This window comes from Taudactylus pleione, unplaced genomic scaffold (genome assembly GCF_031769625.1).
Source record: "Taudactylus pleione unplaced genomic scaffold, aTauple2 ptg000037l, whole genome shotgun sequence".
Taxonomy (NCBI): domain Eukaryota; kingdom Metazoa; phylum Chordata; class Amphibia; order Anura; family Myobatrachidae; genus Taudactylus; species Taudactylus pleione.
In genome coordinates this window covers 3915676-3941230 of record NW_028284439.1, presented here as the reverse complement: position 1 = coordinate 3941230, position 25555 = coordinate 3915676, and the positions used below count along the sequence as shown (strand labels likewise).

General features: G+C 38.9%; 1 protein-coding gene across 1 annotated transcript in view; it reads left to right on the top strand.

Moving 5' to 3' along the window:
• Positions 1–25555, top strand: part of MGAM (maltase-glucoamylase) — a 242917-nt gene that overhangs the window by 87823 nt on the left and 129539 nt on the right. The window contains exons 21-27 of the mRNA XM_088452310.1: positions 3369–3457; positions 6848–6897; positions 7611–7778; positions 10106–10267; positions 11859–12062; positions 15894–16051; positions 24671–24839. Coding sequence (XP_088308436.1) covers positions 3369–3457; positions 6848–6897; positions 7611–7778; positions 10106–10267; positions 11859–12062; positions 15894–16051; positions 24671–24839 — 1000 coding nt within the window. The remainder of the gene's footprint in view (positions 1–3368; positions 3458–6847; positions 6898–7610; positions 7779–10105; positions 10268–11858; positions 12063–15893; positions 16052–24670; positions 24840–25555) is intronic.

Genomic DNA, 25555 nt, shown 5'->3' with positions numbered 1-25555 from the left:
TGATAGCAGACCATACAAATAAATGGCATATTATTAGAAAGTATAAAAACACAATTTATTAAGTGTATATCCAAATACATTTAAGTAAAAGATGTCCTCATAATGTATTTAAATCTAACATATTATAGCACTGGAACAATTTGGTCAATACATACAAGAAGTGTCTGTAAACTAGCGCTGTTTTCCTTAAATCTCTTCTCCCTATTGCATGCAGCCTCTTGTTGTGGTCGGTAGGGTTGGTCAGATGACTCCAGCTACTGGAAGTCCCACTAGAAGTACAGGTGCTCATTGCTTCCAAAACTGTGCTTGAAGACTTCAGTGAGCTTTGGGCTCTATGTATGAACAATACATAACCTCTTTAGCACCCGCTCCACTCTGTATTTAGCAAACAGCAATAAGCTTAGCTTACCGCTGTTTGTGACTACACTGTTTACACAATATATACAGTATAGATGGTGTTAGTGGTATGGTTCCTATTGCCAACAATGGGGACCCAGAAAATGACATAGCGCATGCACCTGACTTAGCAGCCCATCGCAGGCAGCAGTAGGCTGCCAGAGACACGGGAGGACACCGCTGAGGAGAAAGACATTGTGGGACCTCACCAGAGAAGTTAGTTATGTTTAATAATGACAACATATTCATATCACTGTGATGCTAAATGTGATTCTCATATTCAGTCCCCGGGACCCCTAACAGTTCATGACTTCAAGACAACCTGTGGGTCTTTTAAAATGTCACAGAGTTAGTAATGAATACACCTGTGCCCCAGCTAGGAGATCAGGAAAACGTGAACTGTTAATAGTGCTGAGGAATGAGTTTGAGAAACACTTTTCTCAATGAGAAATGAAGCCGGTAATTAGTATTGATATTACATGAAGCCCTTTGTCCTTTAAGAGCTGATGACTATCCCCTCCCCATGTACAAACAACTCTCCATATGGCAACAAAGTCACCTTGGGCATAAAAAAGAATCATATCAAGGGTGGCATACACTGAGGAAAAGGGGTTGGTCGCAAAGGGGCTGATAAATTGTCCTGATGGGCAATTTGCTTATATAACAACTGTATTAAAATTGTCCTGATCTTATCTCATTTAAAAAATATGTTTTCTTAGTTTCCTGCCAGTGTATTCTAGATTGGTGACTCCAGCTGAAGTTGGGGAAAGAATTGAACCTGTTAAGCAAAAGTGACCTATGGGGCCACATACTTAGATATGGTCCTAAAGACCACCCTAAAAATTGCCTCTGCTCTTAACTGTATGAAAATCAGTGTACAACATAACAAAAATAGCTCTAACTTTTTTTACACACAAAAACTAAGTGATAGAGTGATAAAGATCTTGAAAAAATGATGAATCAAACTTATTACAAATTCAACTTCTCTGTAGTTAGTAGAATGATAATTGCATCACATCAGTAATTATTATAAGAGGATTATTCCCTCACAGTTGTATAAAATATTGGTTTAAGTATTCAGATGGACATAACATTATGCATTATGTCAACATTAAATACTGATTTTCATGCAAAAGCTGATTTTCTAGCAGTAAGACATTATTCATCCCTAGAGGTCTGTTAGGCATCTGTAAATATGAAGAGCTACAAAATGAAAATGAAAAAAAAAAGTTTTGCTGAGATGAAAGAAAAGAATCTCAATGCTGGTGTTGCTTGTGTTACTGAACTTGATCCCACATAATCCCAAAACACACCGCCAATAAAAGGAAAGTTACGCTTCCAGCCTGACATTTGGTCAGAGTTAAATGACTTTGAGAAAGGTGTACAGTTTCATTATCCCATCATAGCCATAGTGGAAAACTGTCTGCAGTTCATGAAAGGATAAGAATTAAAGTGCAATCCTGTGATACATTGTTTTAGTAATAGGAAGATTTGGAAGCCATTGCAGGCATTTGACACTGTTTTATATGAACAGCACTGGTAAATGGTCTTTTGTAACAATAATATTGTTTCTTCTTACCTGAAAAACTGACATATAATGTAAAGCACAAAGATTGCTCAAGGGATTGGGGAAAAACAGAATACTTAGAACCATCATCAAAATGTACTTTGTGAAAACCATAATAGATCAACAGTTCATTTTAAAAGTACTATAATTGTCGGTAGTATCACCACAAATGCATATACAGGTCACCTAACTAAAATCAAAGCAATCTAAAATGCTTTAACCCCTTTGCTGTCAAGGGTTTGTTCTAAAATGTTGCCTTGAAAGCCTTGTCATTTTTCAGATTTTTGCACCTTGTTGCTTGTGCTAGTGACATTTTGTATATAAAGCACTACACAGGCTTCATTAACGAAGATGGAAACAAATATCCTGACACTGGTCACTGTGACAGAGATTATCTGCCTGCTACCAGAGTGCTTCGAGACCCATAAAATGCCCAATGTGTCTGAATAGCAACAAGTGTCTGGAATTTAATTGGTAGATATGACACCATTCTAAAATGAGAAGTTCCGTCACCTGGGATTTTGATAATAATGCTGGAAAACAATGTCTCAGGCACCGCTCTGTAATTTCTTTTATTCACAGTTGCCCATAGCTGATAATGATTTTCCCTCTGATTTCCATGCCAACATCAACTGAGCCATTCTTCCTTGTGAAGTGACAATTTGTGCACTGCTTTAGTCACTGAAAGGTCCAACCGTCATCGTTCTCTGACAGTAAATGATGTCTCTTGCATTTGTGATGGTACATAATGATGAAAATATGGTCCTGCTCAGTAGTTTTTATTATACATGACTGTATGGGGCAGATTCAATTACATATGAGCTGATCTTATACCCTTTATGGTAACTGATTTCTGAATGCACCGCCAAAGGCTGCAAGCAGAAAATCAACTACAGACATGTAAGCCGCCGGAAGTCATTTTGTTGGCTGCTCTCGGCTAATTGAATTTGTCCATAAGAATGAAGGAAAGGTTAACTGTGTAATGCGGAAGTCTCACCTGCATTTAATATACATTCTGTTCCTCATTTACTTAAATAATCCTTTTATCTTGGTATTTACCTGTACATAATGTCAGCGTTGCTCTTGCAATGTGAAAAATGTGTTAATGACAAGAAAGAGCTTCACTAATCATAGCGACATCTCCAGCAGGCTTATATACTGTAATGCACTTTATTTATTGCATGAAGATGATTTAAGATTCCTTGTTCATTATTTTATGTGATAGCATTTTGTATTTGTCCATTTCCCTTATATTGTGCAGAGCTACTGTAGAAAATATTTTGTTCATTTTAAAACAAAATTGTTGTTTATTATGCAAAAAGCTGTACTGTACAATTTAATTCATCACTTAAGTTCAGAACTAAATAATTATATCAACAACTTCTTTACTATCAATATGTTTCAGTCGTAAAAATCCTCTTGGACTTATAATTGCATTGGATGATGCAAGCACTGCCAAAGGAGAATTCTTCTGGGATGATCTAGAATCGAGAGGTAGATGCAAATAATTGTTAATGGTCCATCTAGATTGTATTTTTTTATTTCAATGCAGTGAGAAACCTTCCAAAACTATACATGTTTCGCTAGTCATCATAATATGTAGTTGCTTTCAAACTAATAGTCAGGTAAACGCATTGTACTTGTGGTAATGCAGAGCAAAATGTTCAAAACTTTTCTCCATATGAGAATTCTGACAAATTTCATCCTACATTTAGCTTCAGCTATTGACCATAGATCTCCATAATGGCACCTTAATGAGTTTTTAATTTGCATACCCATACTGTTAATCATGATGGCCAGATGGCAGTATCTAGCAATTCTTTATAAGTACCTCAAAGATACAGTTAACACACAAAAAAGCAGTTATGCAATGTATATTTGAAAAAAAGGTGCTGCTAATTAACTGTATACATGAAAAAGACTTTGAAAATGTGTGCTGTAATTCTTTTCTTTCTATGTATTAAAACACCCACACAATATTATTAGTGTGATGAGTAAAATTCAAACAACTTAAGAACATTTGCATATACAGTAGGTGAAATATATTAGCAAAAAAATAAAAGTACATTAAAAATCCATATTAATCTTGCTCTAAACTAATATTCAACTCACTATTTTAAAGTACAACTGTCACCAGTGACGAATCCAGGGAGTAGGGGTGATCAGGGTGATTGCCCTCCTGTAACACTTTTCTCGTGCCTACAGCTGTCAACTCTAGCAGCAGAGAGCAGGTGTGCTGCACATAAGGGCAGGGAGAGAGTAGGGACTTCTGCTCCTCAGCGGCAGCAGCCTCCCTATTTGTGGTGGGTTGGGGAGGGAGGTAGTTGCCGCTGAGCAGCAGCAGTCCCTGCTCTCTTCCTGCCTTGATGTGCAGCACACCCGCTCTCTGCTGTAGAGCCAACAGCTGTAGGCAGGAGGAAAGTGTTACAGGAGGGAAATTGTCCTGATCGCCCCATATCCCCCTGGATTCGCCACTGCTCATCACTTTTATTCATCCATTTTGTGGTCTGAAAACAGTACCTTCATGAATATTGGTCATGACATACCTCAGAGGTCCATGCCCTTCAACAGGATATACCAGATGCAAAATGCTCTAATTTTGGACTTCCCACTTTATTCACTATTGCAGTCACCTGTGTTGAAACAATCTTCTCATCAACTAATCAGTTCAACACAAGTCAACTAATCAGTTCAACACAAGTCACTCCAATCATGTGGCAAGTGGCAAGTGGCAAGTCCAGGAGCAGATCATTTTGCTTATGTGGAAGGGGTCATGCTGAAGTGTCTGAGCATATAATTGGATAAGCTGCATTCTTATATGAATATTGATACACCCCAACAAATAGCTGATTCCACTGTTTGTTAGTGAAAATGAATTACTTTTGTAAGTGCAGGCAAAAACAGCATTGTACCAGATATCCTTTGGGCCCTCAATGCCTTGGGATGTGGCCAAACATTTGGGGAGAGTTTTAACAATTCTCTGTCAGGCTCAGTCTTATGGCAGGCACACAGACAGGCTTGGGCCTGGATACTTTGTAATCACTTATCGCCATCTTAGAGCCCCTGAAAAAAAACACATAACAAATCAGGGGCACGTGCACACATACAGAATGTAGAGTACGTTGTAAAACATTTATGAAATTTAGTGCATCAAGAAACCACAGGGTTGCACAAAATAACCAACCAGAATATAGCTGTTCTATTTGAAGTACAGTTTTAAAAATGAAAACAGATACCTTATTGGCTGATTGAGGCAAGACACAGTATTTCGGTGTAGCTTTTATATAAATGTCCCCAACCTCAAAGGCTTCACTTAGGGTTAAAAACAAATATTACTCTACTATTTTATTATATACAATTTTTTTTTTGTAAAATAAATGAGGAGATATTATGACCACTGTGGTAATAACTTGAATGAATAGAATAATCTTAAGGCATCAGGCACTGAGGTAAAAGCTCTTTTACAACTTCAAGCTAGAGTACTTTTTCTAAAAAATCTAAATGAATACAGGGAATCTAAGTTATACTACTGTACATGTACCTGTTACTGTATCTGTATGGTCAGATAGACTTTGGGCTGGCCTGGGTGCTGAGCTGGCATGGTCTCTGACTATGGCCCCATTTACTAACGAGTTTTATCACCAAAACGAGTAATACATTTCACTGTGTATGATAAATGGTGCTCCAGCCAATCAGCTCCCAACTGTCATTTTTCTAACAGTTGACAGTTGGGAGCTGATTGGCTGGAGCACCATTTATCATACACAGTGAAATTTATCACTCGTTTTAGTGATAAAACTTGTTAGTAAATGAGGCCCTGTGTCCCCTCATGCATACATAAATAAATAGTGCGTTCTTCCCTTATGTGCGGGGAGCATGTTGGGAATATGATCTCAGCATTGCAGATGCTACATCTTCCCTGCACTTCCAGGCCTGGGTAATCTGTACACACTATTCCTATCATGATGCTCCTGTACATTTGTTAAAGGTTGCAAACATTGGTCTGTACATTTTCACCTAACTCCATATTAATGTTAACATTTACAATTTTCTTAAATTTCCCTATGCCCACTCTTTATTTTACTGCATTTTTCAATATCATCTTTTTTTTTTCATTTCTGGATACAGTGCATGATTATGAACATACAGTATATTCATAAAGAACGTCACTCGCCAGAACATCAGTTCATCATAAACAATTTATTTGCTGCCAAAAAATTATCTAAGTGGTCAAGTCCATTTGGCAGCAGTATATTCCTTGTGTCATGCAAGAAGCTACTTTATAGGGTTACCCTCAGTGATGAAATATTCTGAATTATATAAAAAGCAAAACTTTTTATAAACTAAAAAATTAAAAATAAATTAGTAAAGATTAAATATTGTCAATTGACTGGGTAAATAAATGTAACATTAAATATCTCCGACTTTCTCTTTTATTAAGTTTTAATTGGACATTTTTGACTGATTACATTCATACTGTTGAAAGAGCAGCAATAATTGGAACATACTTAATGGCAAAAGGTCAGATTTCTTGGGCCTGTGTTTAGGCCTGTTTATGTATATATTCAGTATTGCTCTTTTCACACTGCAGAGAAGAATAATGGCATTGATTTTCTTAAATGATAACAAATGTTGCTTGGTGGTGGCACATTCTTTCTCACTTTAGAGGTTGGAAACCCAGAAGCTTCTTTTTTCAAATTCAAACAAAACAAAACAAACAAAAAACTCAACAGCTACATTGTATTTGAAGATTAAAAACCCACATATTAATAGTATTAAGAATAGAGGTCAATGGTAGAACAATACATGGATGATAAAATAATGAACATGATATTACATAATATTGTATTAATCTTCTGATGGTTATTTTTCTTATATTCCTAGGCACCATAGAATCAGGCAACTACATTTTATATAGCTTCTCTGTTTCCAATGTAAGTATTTGTCATGTCATTATATTAAAATGTGTAGGGGGAGAAATACAGCTGCACCAATTTCAGAATAAAATTTGTGGTTTGCTCATGTGGCCAAATCTGAACCCTGGAGTTGATACGTCACTAAAAATAGTACAATGGAGGAAATATTAATAAACTGGAACAGCAAATCAAGAGTAGCAAAATTGAACAAAGTATTAAGTTGAACTTTATTAAGTTGAATGAGAAAATAGGAAGATACCACATAAGACCCTATGATAACTTACTTGCCATGTCATCAGGGCCGTAACTAAGGGTGTGCAACTGGTTCAGCCGCACAGAGTGCAGAGATGTGGGGATTGCACCATTGCTGCTGCATGGCCCTTACTTCTGGCTAACAGGGTGCCTGGAACGGCACTCTGCAGCCAGTATCACTGTGTTAGTGCCACCCAGTGCATCTTTTGGATGCTTTAAGCATGCCATGCTCCCTGCTGGCTGTGAGTACAGCTGCTCGGAACATTCTGAGGATGCCCCGGGCAGCACTGCACTTCCCAGTGCTGGCAGCCCACCCCTGTCCACTCCTGTACATGAATACATTAAAATGACAATCTTTGCAGGACAAGGCGAAACACATAAAAAGACATTTCAGACATAAAATATGCAATTAAATGTTCATTTTAATGTCTGTCATATTCAGTGCTTTTTAGGATGATTGAGTTCTGCTTATGTTTCAGAATACTCTAAACATGGAGGCAACCAGAGCGGCATATACTGACCCAAACAATCTCATATTTGAAGAAATAAAAATCCTTGGGCTTCCCAGGGGTAGTAAAAATGTCACAGTGAGGAAAGCTGGTGTTGTACAATCCTCAAGTCATTCATTTAGACATGATCCTTACCAGGTGGGTAAACATCAAAGTACCTCACATATTTGTCTTCTTGATCCAATTCTTTCTTTTCCTCCTTCATCATCCCCTTTTTCCTTGCAAGTGTAACTCCTTCTTAGTAGAATGGATGAAAGAAATGATTGGAGTCAGGGAAATGCTATAGGCCTATTAGAGACAACTGTAACCATATATCTCTTACATTACTACCCTGTTATGGGCGAAGACAGGCATTTGGAAGTTCCGATTGCTGCCATTACAGTTTTTACAAATAAATCTGGGAACACCCAGCCTCTGGGCCATGCCTGGGTCACTTACTCCCACAGTGTCATACATAGAATTTTGGCACAATTCAATATTTTCCTTGAATTCAATTGTTAAGCCAAACTCCCATGTGAGCAGTTTTTTCTGTGTATTTGATATGACAGTTTTGCCACCTACAGTATATCCAGAGGGCAAAATTGTATCCTATAAAAAATGTATCCTATATATTGCAGATTTATATGTAATTTAAAATATGGTTTCAACATTTTAAAAAAACAATGGTACACCCATTGACCTGATATGTTTTCAGACCATAAAATCCACAAGTAATAGATTTAATACTGTCCCACAAAATATTCACCTCATTATCTTTTGGCCAGTGGAATCTGAATGAATTGTCCATCATTCTATTCATACAGACACCTATCCTTTTTGTTCCATACAGCATAGCGTGTGAAGCATGGTGCGTTTTAGACACCCCGACATGGGTAGCTGTGCCCAAAGTCGCATATAGTGTCCCAGCACTTAGGTTTAGTATTTCTGTCACAAACAAATTAGTATAAAGTCGCAGTGCGATGCATGGTGAAGCTCACTTAATTGCAAAGTCTGTGGTGAGCCAAATGGGACTACAGAATGGACAATGGTCGTCAAACAGCCTGTTTTGATGACTAAAAATGTTCTCAGCTGTTACACACATTTTTAATTTTAGGTCACTAACAAATGTAAGCGAAACTTTATTAGCAGTTTCTGTGAGTCAGACTGTGCAGCAGAACAGGCTGCCATTTCAGGGTGCAAAGTTCCAGCAAGACAACCATTGAGTACTATGTTTCTGTCAAATTACAGCTTACACTTTTTTTATAAGTTCGAGTTTTATGGAATTTGTAGTTGGGACGATGATGGATAATTCATTAAGCTGTAGGGTGAGGTTGGGGTTGGACAGGTAACACAGACCAAATTCCATTGGCAAACATGCAACATTTTATAGCCAAATGCAGTATGAGGCAGCTATTTAGCAGAGCAGTTATGAAAACTAAGTTAAACAATTATGGTATTCCCATTTTCCTATTTATTTGGGTGTACCAGGAGATATGGCAAAATAAGAATCAACATTTTTGGAAAGCAAAAAGGGGACACATAAAAATAAAGACCTTCTCTGAAAGTACCTACTTTCTTACAATTTCTAACTTGGAATGTTAGTCCTTATAGTTTACAGCATGCATAATAAGCTCCATTATAGGTTTATGTACATCAGGTACACACTTATGTACTACGCATGCACACCAAAAATGTCTATGCATACATTTATCTATTGCTTTTTATGTATCATTGAGCTATGTCTCCCTATGCTGCTAGGAGAGGCAGAATACGGATGGCAAGTTTAGACTGAGTACAGTAATCGTGTGTCCATATAGTCATGACACAATTAAACAGAAATGCACCTGTAGATACACTTTTTAGGAGGCATTCCTCTTGCAGATGCAGGACACTTTGTTTAGTAATATGGGATCATCATGATGATGACTACCAGCAGCACTATTCTGGCTGCCTCTGATTCACTGCTTGCATACTGACCTATCCAGCTTATAGTAAATCAATCTAGCACTATTACAGTATTTCAAGTGCTGATTATTTGCATTATATGATTGGTGTTCCCATTAAAATAATGCAGTAAAGTATATTCCCTTTTGATTTTTGAAGGAGAAAACAACAGATATTTACTTTTAATTTAATTTGAATTTGTTTCTAACAATTAAATTGAAAAATACAAATGTTGCATGTATTAATAACTTACGACAATATTCTCTCCTGTGTGAATAACACTTAATTACATTATTATAAATTCTACAAACAGGGAAATGTAACTTTAGCATTTACTACTGTAACAACACTTTTAATCCCTTAATTATCATGGCGCGTAAGCATACTAAAGATACTTGTATACCTGATATACATTCGACCCAAATACTACTGTTTTAGTTGAGTGTACCTTAAGCAATATGCATGTAAACACATTTATGACAACTGTAAATGTATTATTGCAAAGGGCAGGTTAGAAATGCCTGTATCATTTGTATATGTAGGTTCTACACATAACAGGTCTCCAGCTGACTTTGGGAGAATCTTACACTGTGGAATGGGATCAGCTTGGCCAAGTTAGTCTGAATGATTCAGAAAAGTTTGATTGTCACCCTCAACCCAATGCTACTGAACAGATATGTATCAACCGTGGCTGCATCTGGCAGGTGGGTGTAATAAAATAAAGCTGTGAATTATACTGTCATTTAATACACAAGTGATGCTAATATACTGCATGTATAAATTCCTGTAAATAATATCTGTATATAAATAATGAGCTTCAATGTTATTACTTAATAAATATCAGTAAATTGATATCACTTAAATGTTCTTTAGGGAAACATAATTATTTATTAAAAATTATTAGACAAAATCTTGGCTTTTCCTATATATGGTCATGGAAAAAGATATAATAAGTACAAAAGCAAAGTCACGTTGTTCATAGTCTTGTTAGCATACAGATAATTATACAGTATTTTTTGTTTATCTTACTATTTCTTTTCAAGAATTGTCCCTTAAATCATATCGATACATACCAATATTATTATTTTAGCACTAGTAATAAAAAATATTTTTTTCCTAAGCAGGTGCTCTCGGGTGAAGATGTCATCCATTATTGTATTTATAGTACATGTTAAACCCTTACAATATTGTCACATCGTTTTATAATCAACTACATAATGACAGATTAGAATCAACACATTACATGCTATAAACAACCACAGGATAACAAACAACAGTATTAACACATAAACAATTGTGCAAGAGAGATCATGCTGGTGAAAGTTTGAACATGTGCATTGATGTCTGAACTGTTAAGGCTCTAGGGCACTAGGACCAGTGAATTGCACAAGAGACAGCATATTTTTATTAAATCATCCTTTGCATCCTTGGCACAGTGGCTCTCAGCTCTTGCCTTGGACAGCTAAGGCAGGCATTCAGGTTTTAGTTTTGGAGAATGGAGATACAGTTGTACCAGACAGACCTGGATTAAGGCTGAAAAGTAAATGTGTGACTAGTCCCATATAATCAACGTAAACCTATGTTAATGGTGTAATGTTTAAAATAATGGTGACTGATGAATCCTTACTTCCCTGGGTTACTTATTAGACAGGTCCGGAAAGGACATTACTTTGCAGAGGTCTTTTAAGCCTGATTCATACAAAGAAAACATGGAAAATGTATTTTATTACCCTCACATATCACATTAACAGTTCATGTTTCAGTATTATTTTTGCCATGTACAAATGATTAAGTCTATATGGCTAAGTCAGCAATTATTCTACTTGTTTTCACAGACAGAAATCCTGAAAACATGAACTGTGAGGGGTGCTAGAGCACTGGATTTGGGAAACATTGGTATAGAATATAGGTGCTGCATAAATAGATTATTTTGGTTACAATGATGGGTCTTTCATGCTAAAGCATTACTCTATTAACAGCTAAAGGTCTAATATAAAGTACATTAGCAGGAAAAAAATAATGATAGAGAAATCCTAACTGTAATGGCATGCAGAACTTTCACCCGATTCTTTGACACAAACCATGGTCATTTGAATAAATTCAGAACCATCGCACAAAGCATTGCACAGATGAACTATGAGATTACTTTTTAGGACGTCTCTGCCATTGACAAAACACACACATACATCTAGAGCAATATGTGCTCTCATAGTAAATGGATATAGTAATTTCATTAATATTGTTTACTTGAGAAGTTTCTTGACTCTTACAATATTTAACACATATTTATTTCAGGTTTCCAGTACTGATGGCATACCATATTGCTACTATCCGGAAAATTATGGTTACCTTGTAGAGAATGAAATGGTCACAGATACAGGAATCACTGTGGATATATCCTTGGGTTCCAAAATGGTACAAAGTTACAGTAAAGCCATCACTATCAACAAGCTGCAAGTTGCAGTAACATTCCATGAAAACCATATGCTCCAGTTCAAGGTAATTGAAATTAACAAAACTGTGTTTATGGGGTGGATTGAGAGGTTTGAGGTTCAACTGTATCATTGCAGACTGGGCAAGGTAGCCTTTACCAATGATTAAAGTTATAGCATTACATCTATCCCATAACTTCTAAATGGACATTTTACTTTCCTGCATTTAAAAAAAAATCCTTGTTTCATTTACATTTACAGAATATAAAGTATTAAGCCTTTTAAAAAAAAAAAAGTTATTCAGGCCATAAACGAGTGAGTTCTATGATCTAAGTAACCAGGGTCAGTGAAATAAGTGTTAGTGCCTTAGGCTGCATTTCCCCCCCCCCTTCATCCTCAGAGTTGGTGCCCCAACCAGTACTGCTTCACAGACAGGAGGTGGAGCAACATCTCCTGCTACATTGTACTTTCAGTCTGGGCAGAGACATCATAGCCTAGCACATCTCTTCCAGCCTGTGACTGACATGGTGGAGCAACCATAGTCGCGTGCAGACGCCAAAATAGGAGGTGCCGCTGCAGCACTTCCCCCTCTGCCGGGTCATAGATTACCCAGTCCACACCTCCAACGGGACATAGACTACTCACCTGGACGGCCAGGTGAGTCCAGTCCAGGTAAGAAGTGTATGTCCTGGAGGGAGGGGGGATGGGGTAGTCCATGGAATGGTAGAGGGGGGAGTTCCCGAAACGGGCACCTGCCTATAAGCCTATGTGAGCAACCGACAGTTTCACAGACAAGAAGTTGCCATGTTTAAGTCTAGGCTGCTTATGCTGGCTTTAAAAGAACTGTATGAAATTGTGCCACTCATTCAGTGCTTTAGACTCCCCCTAATCAGTGTCACACAAGGCATCCACTTAGATTTACCTAATGTTAGCACTATACCTGAGAGCAAACCTTACATCACATGCATTTTTGGTTTTCCATTCAAAATTATGTGAGCCCTATATATAGCTATTACTTGACTTATAATAAAACATACACAATATATTTAAATACCTTTATGATACAGTTTATTCAACAAGTTAAATGTCTGTCCAAATTGAGTATTCAGTTGACATTTTATGTTTAGAATGGACTATAGGGTAAATGTATAAAACCTTCTAAAGAGATGAGAAGTGGACAAGTGGAGAAATTGCCCATAGCACCCAATCAGCTGCTACGTATCATGTATTCGATAAAATTATAGATACGGTAGCAGATGATTGGTTGCTATGAGCAATATCTCCATTTGTAAATTTTTCCAAAATTTAGAAGGTTTAATTCATCTCCACCTAAGGCCTGTATTCAATTTGAGCTGAGCTGCGATAATTTAACGCAGCCCGGACTTAACGCTGCCTTCGCCTGCTTTGTAGGCGTTAAAATATCGCGTGCGTGCCCGCGTATCCCGTATTCAATTTGAGCTGAGCTGCGATAATTTAACGCAGCCCGGACTTAACGCTGCCTTCGCCTGTTTTGTAGGCGTTAAAATATCGCGTGCGTGCCCGCGTATCCCGTATTCAATTTGAAAGTAGGCGTAAACGGGACCCGGCGATACTTGGATCAGCATTAAGAAAATGGGAAATTTTCAGGAAATAATCCTAGGACCCCACTAAAGATGTCCAGACATGGGGGATCACTATAGGTACCCCCGTTTTTGGCTGCAAAAGAAAGTTGGGTTTTAAATAGCAGCGACAGGTGTTTTTTTTCCCGACTTTGAAAAGAAGTGATGCAGAAGAGCATTTAGCTTATTTTTTTCTTTTTTAAAAATGGTCCTATCAAATTTGTGGTACATGAAAATGGGTACTAGCATATTTTTAAGTCCCAAAACGCATTTTTAAAAAATTATGCAAAAATGCACCTGCCACGGCTATTTGAAACCCCGACTTCCTTCAGGAGTTAAAAATGGGGGTACCCAAAGTCATCCCCTATGTCTACACTTCTTTAGGGGGGTCCCTAGAATATTTCCCGAAAATTCCCATTTTGTTTAACCTGTAAAAAAATCGGGTAAAAATGTATTAAAAAAAAGACATAGCCCCCCCCCCCCCAAAAGCCAAACCAGCCCCAGGCTTGCCAGCCAGTGGTGGTTTCTAAAAATATGGGGAACAAAAAGTGTAGGGTTCCACCGTATTTTAGAAACCAACCAAAGGCTGTAGGGACCAGTTCTGGTTTTAAATATAGGGGTAAAAAAAACGTGGGGATCACCCTATATTTAAGACCAGCACCAGACCCAACTGACTGGGGTGTAATGCCACAGCCCGGAGACCCAATCACCGGGGCTCCAGGTCCAAAGCTTTAGCACCCCAAATTGGTCAGCGCAAGCCGGTGATCTCGGGGGAGTCAGGGACCCACCAAAGAAGGGTTCCCCCCCTCCCGAGCACCACAGGCTTATGCTGAAGCCCGGGGCTCTTCCCCATACCCCTGGTTTGGTGGGTATGGAGGTAATGGGGGGCCAAATAATGTAAAACTATTGTGTTTAACAGTGGAACTACAAGTGCCAGCATGCCTGCCTGCTTCAGCGTAAACCTGTGGTGCTCGGGAGGGGGGGACCCTTCTTTGGGGGATCCCTGACTCCCCTGAGATCACCGGCTTACGCTGACCAATTTGGGGTGCTAATACTTTGGACCTGGAGCCCCAGTTATTGGGTCTCTGGGCTGTGTCATTACACCCCTGTCGGTTGGGTCTGGTGCTGGTCTTAAATATAGGGGGATCCCCACATTTTTTTTACCCCTATATTTAAATCCAGAACTGGTCCCTGCAGCCTTGGGTTGGTTTCTAAAATACAGTGGAACCCTACACTTTTTGTTCCCCATATTTTTAGAGAAACCACCACTGGCTGGCAAGCCTGGGGCTGGTTTGGCTTTTTGGGGGGGACCTTATGTCATTTTTTTTTTTAACCTCATTTTTTTACAGGTTAAACAAAATGGGAATTTTCAGGAAATATTCTAGGGACCCCACTAAAGAAGTGTAGACATAGGGGAGGACAAAAGGTGCCCCCATTTTAACTCCTGAAGGAAGTTGGGGTTTCTAATAGCTGCGGCAGGTGCATAAATGCGGCTTTGAATAAGGATATGCAGAAGAGCATTTAGAAGGTTTTTAGGACAAAACAACTATGCCCATCAAATTTGGGGTACTTGTAAATGGGGTTCAGCATATTTTAAGCTTGCTAAAGTGACTTAAAAAAATCGTGAAAAATCCACCTGCCACAAACACCTGCAATAAAAAAAAACACTTGGGGCATACTTGGGGACCCCCCCAGAGTCAAGTTCGCTAGTTTTTAAGTTTGTACCCCAATTTTTTTTTTTGCCCCCTTTCTCAAAGTAAATTTTTGGGTTGTCTTTAAGTTTTTTTATTTTTATTTTTGACACATATTATCTTTGGGGGACTGTCTGAAGGCTGCACGGGGGTTCCCAAAATGTTGCACCCCAAAACCCCAATTCTGCACTTTTTAACGCCTGCCATTCATAGGCTATATTTTACCGCCTATTACATTGCATTGACTTTCCGCCTAGGCAGAAAGTCTTTCAAATTGAATACGGGGTAAAACTAAAACAGGCGATAAAGATGTCATCAGCGGTAAATTACCATGAACCCGGACTTAACGCCTCACATTGAATACGGCCCTAAAACTTTAACTTTCAAACTGACATATTGAAAATCAATAATTGCTACTATTATTTTTAAATGAAACCCGAGAGGACTTTTGTTGAACAATGTAGTGACCAGCGTTCTATCCCCTTAACCATTACATACTGTAGAAAGATGCTCATCTTGTGTCCTCATTACATTTTCTACTCTGGTTGTTTATATCACATAAGAAACCATGAGTTCTAGTTTAGACATTATTCTTGTCTCTTTACATAGATATTTGATCCTAACAACAAAAGATATGAAGTTCCTATACCACTGAATAAACCCAGCAGTCCAACAAGTTCAGAGCGAGAGCGACTTTATGAAGTTGTTGTTGTTAAAGATGGTATGTTTGGACTACGTATCATCCGGAAAAGCAATCGTGCTGTTGTGTAAGTAAAAATGATGACCAACTCCCATTTGTCCTGATTTTCCAAGGAAATAACTTTATTTTAGAACAGTTAGAACCAACAACACATTTCACAAAGTTCACATTTAACTACATTTTGCTCTAACAAATTATTGGGTGGCAAATACACTATTACCGCAGTTCTTACCCACTATTTTGCACTTTAAAACTATATGATTGTTGGTATTTCCTATTGGTTTAGAACAATAGACACCAGTGGAATATGAATAGTCGTTTAGTCCATACAATTTATCCTTAAACTGGTTCGGTGGTTTATTCAGATTAATAGCATTTGTCAGCAGTAACAGTACAGGTATGTAACACAGAGAAAGTGGTTGTGCTATAAGAGACAGTGGTAGCGGTATCTAGCGGTAATACTAATTGTCCGGAGGAATACTGTAGATGTGCTCCAAGTCCATGCAGTACACTCTCAGATACATACAGATGAACATGGATAAGATGGCACTGGGTAGCGGGGTCACGCATGCAAAATATTGACTCCGCTGGCCATCTTGGTAAAGGTGACTTCTATGCTTCAATGTAGGAGCAGGAGATAGAGATGGAGTGCACTCCTCTGTGTCCTTGCTCATCTAGCCTCAATATGCTATGCAACGCGATATACCTGGTGTGAGTGAGCCGCTGGGTCCCGTGCAGATTTGCAAGCATTGGGCATCTCTTTTTGCTGAAAATGTGTCTAAATCACAATGCAATGTGACTAGTATGTACAGCTGGACACACTTGACGTCAAAAACTCCGGTGTAAAATGTGGCTGATAAAAGACATATTTTAGCTAGTAAATTCTAAAGTTACAGAACACAATTTAGCACTTCAATGAAGTATCAAATACATTAGAAACTTTCTGCGTGTGAATTGGTTATTAATAATTTCAAAGCATCAAAGGGCAGACTAGATGGGCCAAGTGGTTCTTATTTGCTGTCAAATTCTATGTTTCTATGTTTCTTTCCTGCCATGGACTGACTGCAAATATCAACACATCAACTTCAAGAAGTGACCGTTCACTTGCTGTCTAATGCTGAATATCCCAACCGTTGCCATTGTAACACGATAATCAATTAAATAATTAAAATAGAAAGCAGCAGCCACAGTAATTATTGATTTAGTTTCAGTGGGAGGGATCAGGATGCAGTCAGCCAATTAGTAGTAGCTGCCAAGCTTTATCATAATGAGTAGTAAAGCATCTGCAAAATATACGCCTTTGGGCAGGTACATAGAGTTTGAGTCTTTGTTTTGGTCAGCATTAGTTAGATTTGCGTAAACATGGTCTTACTGTAGGTACAGATGTGAATAATTAAACACAAGCTTACACACAATTCACACATTGAATCGCACTTTGAATGCGATCCATCCCACCACTGATCTCATGCATACAGCATTTAATAATGCTGTATGCATAAAGATTTGTGACTAAAACTGCAAGGACAGCACTTCCGATAAGAGTGGTGTGAGGACTACTGGATTTATAACCCGTGAGTCCTTCTGCACATATACGGCCGTTGGCCAGCACATGTACGAGCCATGGTAAACACCGGGAGAGATCCTATTGGATCCCTCTCGGAGAAGTCTCTGGTAAGAAGCCCATAGGCTTCTGTTAGCACCATTCATAGATGGCGTTGCCTATCGGGAACATAATATGCATAATGCATATGGGGAATTCAGTCAAACTGCTACAAATGGCATTTTTAGTGGTTTGGCTGCATTTGTGAGCATGATGCACCCGCCCATTGTGAGTAATTATGGGATGGAAAACCTTGCCCCGAGTGTGAGCAAAAACAAATGAGGTTATCTCAGATAACCTGAGCTACTACATAGAAAAGAGCAAGGCTCCGACAAACCTCACCACTAACTGAATCTGACTATTATTGTAGTCATTTTATGCTTGCATGCCCCCTCCCTCCCTATTTTCAGCTCTCTAAGGGGTAGATTTACTAAAGCTTCTAAAAATTAAAAGTGGGGATGTTGCACATAGCACTAATCAGATCCTAACTTTCATTTCTCTATTGCATCCTAGAAAATGATAGAATCTGATTGGTTTAGTAAATCTACACCAAAGTGTAAGCAGTTGTAACCACAAAATGTGACCAAATTTGAATAAGTAATACACGGATATGACTGTTAACCCATTAATACACATGCTATAACAGCTAATGGTGAGTGTACAGTACATGATCTTGGAATCTGTGACAAAAATAAGCAAAATGTATTAGAGGTTTATTGTTTATTTTAATACACAGCAGTACTGAACACTACATAGTAAATATGAATGACATTGTGGTATGGTCACATATTTTGGAGGTTAGAAATCAAAATACTGACAGTCAGGTAAACGTATTTTGTTAAGTTAATTAATTAAGCAACTATTTTTTGGAGAGGTCTGTTATTTTAGGGGACCATTAGTGAGCCAGAGGGAATATCTTCAAGCACTTCCTCAGAAACTCATTTGTGCTTTGAAAGCAATTGATTCCTCTGTAAAATGTCAGGCTCTCTCTTCTAATCAAATTCAGAACAAAAAGAAATTAGACTTCCGTCCAGGGGGATTATTGCTTGTATCATCTGTCCTTTGAGTCTGAAATGTTTGAGACACTCGGATTAGAGATGTTGATGGAAATGCTTAAAGCTGATATACTTTAAGAAATAGTCTTTTTAGCAGAGTCTAAGCAGATGAATCATACGCATGTTATGAACAAAATTTACGTCTGTCTGTGGTATAAAGCGGATGGAAGTAGCGAACTACAGTATATGAGTTTTTCTCTTTTTTTTCTTGTCAGCAAAACTGGGGAAAACATGCAAACAGAATTCCGATATTGCTACTTACTCCACCTTTTTATTTGCATGTGTTCTGGTTTCTTTTTGCATTTCTGCAGCAATAATTTGACCAAGGACTGAGGGGACATCAGCACATTGTTTTGTGGGCTGTGCTCTTAACCACTTAACTGGCAATTTTAATTCCCAAAAACTGCACAGAATTTGTCAGGTTTTTTTATGATTGAATTGGGTCAAGAACATCTATTTAAAACTATCAAACACCATTTTATAAAAAAAAAATGTTCAGAACATCGCGACCATCACAACTTTGATTTCCCCAGCAGCTGCCCATCTGAGCAGCCGCTAGGCAGGGTTGGACTGGCCCACAGGGGTACAGGGAAATCCCCGGAGGGCCCCACTTCTCTAGCGCTAAGGTTGTGGATGAATTTTGGTGCCTGGTTCGTATCTAGGGAAACTACACCAAGATTAGCCCTCCTGCCAATCTAAGTGTGGGGGTCCTGGCACACCCCTGTCCCCTATTTTATAAAGGGGCCCTATTTTATGCAGGTGCTCTCTAATGGAGGTCGAAGTCCCTCTGCTGTGGCTGGCCACACCCCCTCTGGTTGCTGGACACACCCCTTAAACTTGGCCCCCTAACACTGCATTCCCTGGTGGGCCCTTCCTGCCCCAGTCCAACACTGCCACAAGGTACACACTGAGGGAGCTGAGGAGTGGTTAATTTACATTTCCCTGGCAGGTGCTGATCGATCAGCAGTGATCGGCAGCTTGGCAGACACTGGGTGAGGGTCTAGGAATGCAGAGGGGCCAGAAGGTCCCTCTGCCTTTGGTGGCTGCTAGAATATTATCTTCTGGCAGCCGCCCATTATATGTTTCTGACAGATTGCATCATTTACGACTACAGTATGTCAGTTAACTCACTACTTAATGTCGCCAGGCAAGTAGTTAAGGTATTAAGGGAAGGACAACCTTCAACCTCAGTAATGTATTTCAAATACAGAGTGCAATGATAAGCAGTGGACTCTTTTCACACTAAGGGCTCTATTTATTAACATTATTTTTACTAAAATAAAGTGAAAAAGGGTGTTTTCACACTCTTTTCACCTTATTTTAGTTTCAAATATATTTACTAAAGGGCAATTGCATATTCTTAGTAAACAGATCGCATTTCCCATAAATGGAATGGAAAATGCGATCTGCCTGAGATTTACTAAAAATAAATTGTGAAAAAATAACGGGGGAAGCCCAGTGATAATAACGCTACCTGGAGGTGGCATTATCCAGGCTTTTCCCTGGTTACCGGACTCCTGCTCAGCTCGAACATGCAGAGAAGATTTGGGAGCCGGGTCCCAGCGATCAGCTGTGTGGTCTTAGCAGACCACAAGCTGATCACTTCTAAAAAAATTTAAAATAATAAAAATAAAAACTTACCTGAGTCCAGGGCCGGTGATCGATGCTCCAGTTATGTTCTCTGTTGCTCCGGTCAGTTGGTCTCCCATCCTGCACTGTGACCAGTCAGCTGACTGGGTAACAGTGCAGGATGGGAGACCAGCAGACCGGAGCCACCGAGGACATCACCGAAGCACCGATCACCGTAGGTAAGTGAATTTAAGGGGATCAGTATAAGGGGATCATGCATATAGGGGCTAATTCAGAGATGTGCACTAACCCAATGGTTAGTGCACATCTTTGATTGTGCCTGTCTGCAACGGCGCAAGACCCGTAATACTGTGCATGTGCAGTACAGGTCCTGCATGTTCGCACACACAAAGCTGCAACAGACTGTCAGTGACTGACAGTCTATTGCCATTTCAGGACAGTGAGGGGGCAGCGACAGCCTCTGTTTTCCCAAATGGAGGTGTGTCATTGCCATTGGTGGGGGGAGGGAGGAGGCCAGGATCTCTGTCAGCTGTCTGAGATTTCCTGGCTTCTTTTGAGCAACTGTGCTCACTGGCTAATGTAACCACATGGTCACTCAAGCCAGCAGAGAATCACACAGATGTTCTGATGCTGCATCCATGGAGGCAGCTTGGAACAGTAATGCATGCAGGTGACGTGATGCCTCCTGCTGCATTACCATAATAGTGGTATCGCAACTGCTATCATGGTAGCAGCTGTGATAGCATTACTGTCGGACCCTGAATCACTCCCATGACATGGAGCAGAAATAACATGGATAGTGGCATATTTAGTATAGGGACCCTGGGCTGAGAGAACAAAAGATCCATCATACTTAGAGGGTACTGCATGGTTAGGAAAGAGAACATATCTGTGAAATAAACTAATAATAATATTATATAGGGAAGGGGGGGAAATGGGACAGGGGGAGAGAGATTCAGATGAAAAATGACCATTATATTACCATGGTCGAGCCCGGGTTCAGTGGAAAATAACAAAAAAAGCAGATTTTAGTCATATAGCAAGATAAGAAGAGAGAGAACATACCATAATAAAGAGGTATAGAGGTTAAAAGTGCTCTCAATCAAAGGAGTCCAGGAAGGGAGGCATTTTGGTATGTATACCAAGGGGACCATCACCAAACCACATGAAACTTAATGTATACAATAAAAAGAAGAGTCCTTTATGCACAAAAAGAGCTACCAGCACAAATTTCACTCAGCAGATTTCTCCATTGAGACTCTTCAAAAAATACCAGCAACAAGACAAATAGTGAGTATCATTAATATACAGTAGGTGCTCCTTATGAGATAGTTAATATGCGTTCATTTGATGTGAAATTTCTCACGTGTGCTTAGTATTGTTCTTTCTTTACCGAAACATATATTGGGTCCTTCTTTATACAGTTCTAAGGGGGTTAACCCCGTAATTCTAAGGGTGTTAACCCTGTTAAACATGAACCATAAATATAAAGTGCACAGATAAATATATAGATTGGACTCCTACTATAAGGAGTTGAGACATATGCATCAATAACAGCAGTGTTTAAAGGTGATGTTAGCCTGGGCAATGCACCGTCTGCAATTGTGGCACCTGTCCTGGTCCTTGGTAGGGTATATGTCTCACCACTCCTCTGCCACTATGTTTAGACCACCTTAGAGAAATTGCACGTGAGAAATTGCACATCAAATGAATGCATATTAAATACATCATAAGGAGCACCTATATGAATGACCCTCACTTTTCACATTGGGCAATATATCGGCTGCTGAATCGAAAAGCTGATATATCAACAGCGGGACAGTGGGTGTGTGTACCCCCAATTTGTCTGCGAACTATGTCGTTCACAGACATATCACATCTGCTCTGCAGCACACCAGATGGCCGATGTACCTGCAGACCACCCATACATGCTGAAGGGACTGCAGGGATTGACATCTTTGCTGGGGGGGGGCAAACTTAAATGCCTGTCCAGTTGTGATGTCAGCACTGTGTGTCTAGCTTGCTTGATCTGCCACTCTGTCACAATGGTGGGTTGGCAGAGAGATTTGCCTGCTGTGTACCCACCTTCAACATATGTCTTGTTCTGGAGGCCTGTGATATAGTTCATTTTAGCTATAAACCAAACCCTGTTCATCAACTCTTGACATGTTGGAGGATCAGGCTGTTTCCAGGCTTTGTCTAGTTGATATCTAGCAGTGCTAGCGATGTGTAGGATCAATTTATTTACAAATTTACTGTAGATGTCTGGCATACACAAGAGCATATTAGTCGGGGTCACGGAATGATTGATGAACGTTTCCGAACTGATTGAACCTTCACCCAGAAAGGGGTAATACAAGGACAAGTCCACCAAATATGATAAAAGGTGCACATATGGCTGCATCACCACCAACATTGGTGAGACACATTGAGATAGATCTGATGTAGTCACTCAGGAACAAGGTACCACTAGTGTAAACCTTGGCTTGTAGGCATTCTTTTAATAGACACACTGATCGGAAATATCAAATTGAAGCTTAAATCGCGTCCCATGTTTCATCCCATAGAGTAGAGCCAAAGTCCGATTCCCACACTACTTCATGAGCAGCCATAGGCAGAGAGCCTAAAGTCAAAACTGAATAATAGAGGTATGATATGGTGCCCCTATACTTAAACTGGTACATACAAAGCTGTTCTAGCACCATAGGATTGTGAAGTGAGGGGCGGTGAAGATAGAAAAGCTGTTAAAGTGCTATATTTGGAGATATTGGTAAAAGTAAGAATGAGGCTGCTGGCTTTCGGTCTGGATTTCCATCACAGCCTGTAATTTTAGAGGCTGTCTCAGAAGCTGATTGGTTGGTACTTTATATATATCCCCCAGGCCATCAAATAAGTCACAGTTTCAAATCTACTTGACCTGCAGTGCACAAGATATGGGCTCTATTTATTATGAGCCTTTATAACTGGTGGTAGCTTTTGCATTAATTTCATTTTGAATCACTGCTTTTTACATTTTGTTCCGCTGGCATTCATCAATACTTATCTTTCTGGGGATCCTCAGCTTTATCTCTCACTTCAGCCATGTTTTTCTTTCAGTCAACGGTTAGATTAAAATGCACATGCATAACCTGCTTATAAATACAGTTAAGCGGCTTTACCCATAGTGGTAACTTTACTATAAATTTGCCAGCCACGACATCGGTGGTTTTGTCCATTGGATTTAAATGGGCAATAATATTTAATACAAAACATGCTGTTTGGTATTTTTTTATATTGCTCCTTTAAATACAGCTCCACTTAGTGAATTTACCCCATAGAGTCTATGAGGATGGTGATAACTAGGGTTAGGCTGAAAATAGCAGAAAGTGGTAATAAAGCATTTTGCCAGTGTATGGTTCTTCACTAATTGATAAATATAGCTCTATATCTTTATAAATCTGTTTTCCTCTTTGTCATGACCTTTTTCCAAATTCCAGTGTAATCTCATGTGAGTAGTTCCTAAACTATATCTTTGGTTTTATTTTGGAGAAAATATTTACATATCTCCTAGGCGTCCAGAATCAGGAGGCATGGATGGACACACTGGTGGCTTGGTTGCATAATAGTGGGCCTGTCTACACCCGTGACTGTAGTTATATTGGGAAAAAACACTTACACAAGGGAATACCTACAATGTCTCCTCGCCCGTCATCAAATTAAGATGACTGTCCTCATTGTGGTACAGGCTCCTCAAATTGGGACTGTCCTGCTGAATTAAGGACAGTTGGGAGGTATGAGTTTACAAAATCAAATAGTCGTATTATAATTTTAGGAGAAGACACACAGGTTTAAATGCCTGTATGACACTCAAGAGACAGAATAGCTCTCCCCTGCAGATGAAGTGACATAATGCTTGGTTCTCCTACAGTGAATCCCAAGTGTTTGAGTACAAATCTCCATTTATGTGGCTGTACAAACTTTAATAAGATTTGTGTGTTACGATGGTTAGGAAGTATAATACTAATCTCCGCAGTTGTGAAGTTTAATACTAATGTACAGCAATAACAAGCAAAGATTGACAACATGTAGTCATAACATTATATACATACCTGTATATTCAAATCTGTAACCTGGGAAATTTGGACCTGGTGAATAATCATAAGCAGGTATGCTCTAATTCAATACAATGATACGATACTACATATTTTTGGCTCAGTAATATTCTGAGAAAATCTTGAGACTTGGAACCCTATTAGTAAATCCAAACATGGTACCAACATAGCATCCAGAAGGCAATTACATCTCTGCCACCCAGGTCAGTATTCTCATCCCCAAGCCATTACTCCAATAAACTACAAATAAAGTCATCACTAATTAGCAGAACCATTACATCATTACTGTGAATTTATATTTGCTTATTATGAAAACAACATGTAATATTTATTTTGCTTGTTTTCATTAGCTGGGATTCCCATTTACCTGGAATGACCTTTGAAGATATGTTCCTTCAGATTTCCACCCGACTTCCCTCAGATTATGTTTTTGGAATTGGGGAAACTGAGCATAAAACATTCCGACATGAAATGAAACGGAGATCTATAGGCCTATTCGCTAAAGATCAGCCTCCAGGAGTAAGTATATACTGAGTATAACAAGTATGTATGAACATAATTAAACTAACATTCATATAGTATCACTACTTTCAGTGTAATTGATTAAACTACTTTTATAATAAATATATACTTAATGTTCTATATTGGATTATCTAAATAGTTTACAGCACAACAGCTTCTACAATATCTACAACATGAAAGGTCATAGAAATAGTGCAAATATGTAGGGTCACAAAGCATGTCCCTTCCAGAAAAGTTGTCCATTTGTCCACTTTTCTTAAAATATGTACAGTAGCACACACAATTTTTGGAATAGTCTTTGAACAATCTCTCAGTGCCTACTTCAGTGGAATTGTGGGCCCAGCTTTAAATGCTTATGGTGGAATAAGAAAAAACTTCCATTCAGCTACTACTTTAGGTGGGTGTGAGTTAAGCAATAGACAGTAAAAATGTTGACAGTGTCTAGATAGACACCAGATGTTCGACCGTAATAATATTGACTGGGACAAAAGGTCCACAGGGACTAAAGGTCAACATGTAAGAAGGTTGACAGATACAAATGGTCAACCAGGTCAAAAGTTCGACACAAGAATGGATGACACCTGATATAGAGTTGTACGGAAAGTGGTCGTATATGTTCCTGTAATTCAGGAGCAAGTATGAAGAAAATGCATATATATGTGTGCATCTTGCACCCTCTGGGTACGCTCGGTTTGCTACTAGTCATCATTATC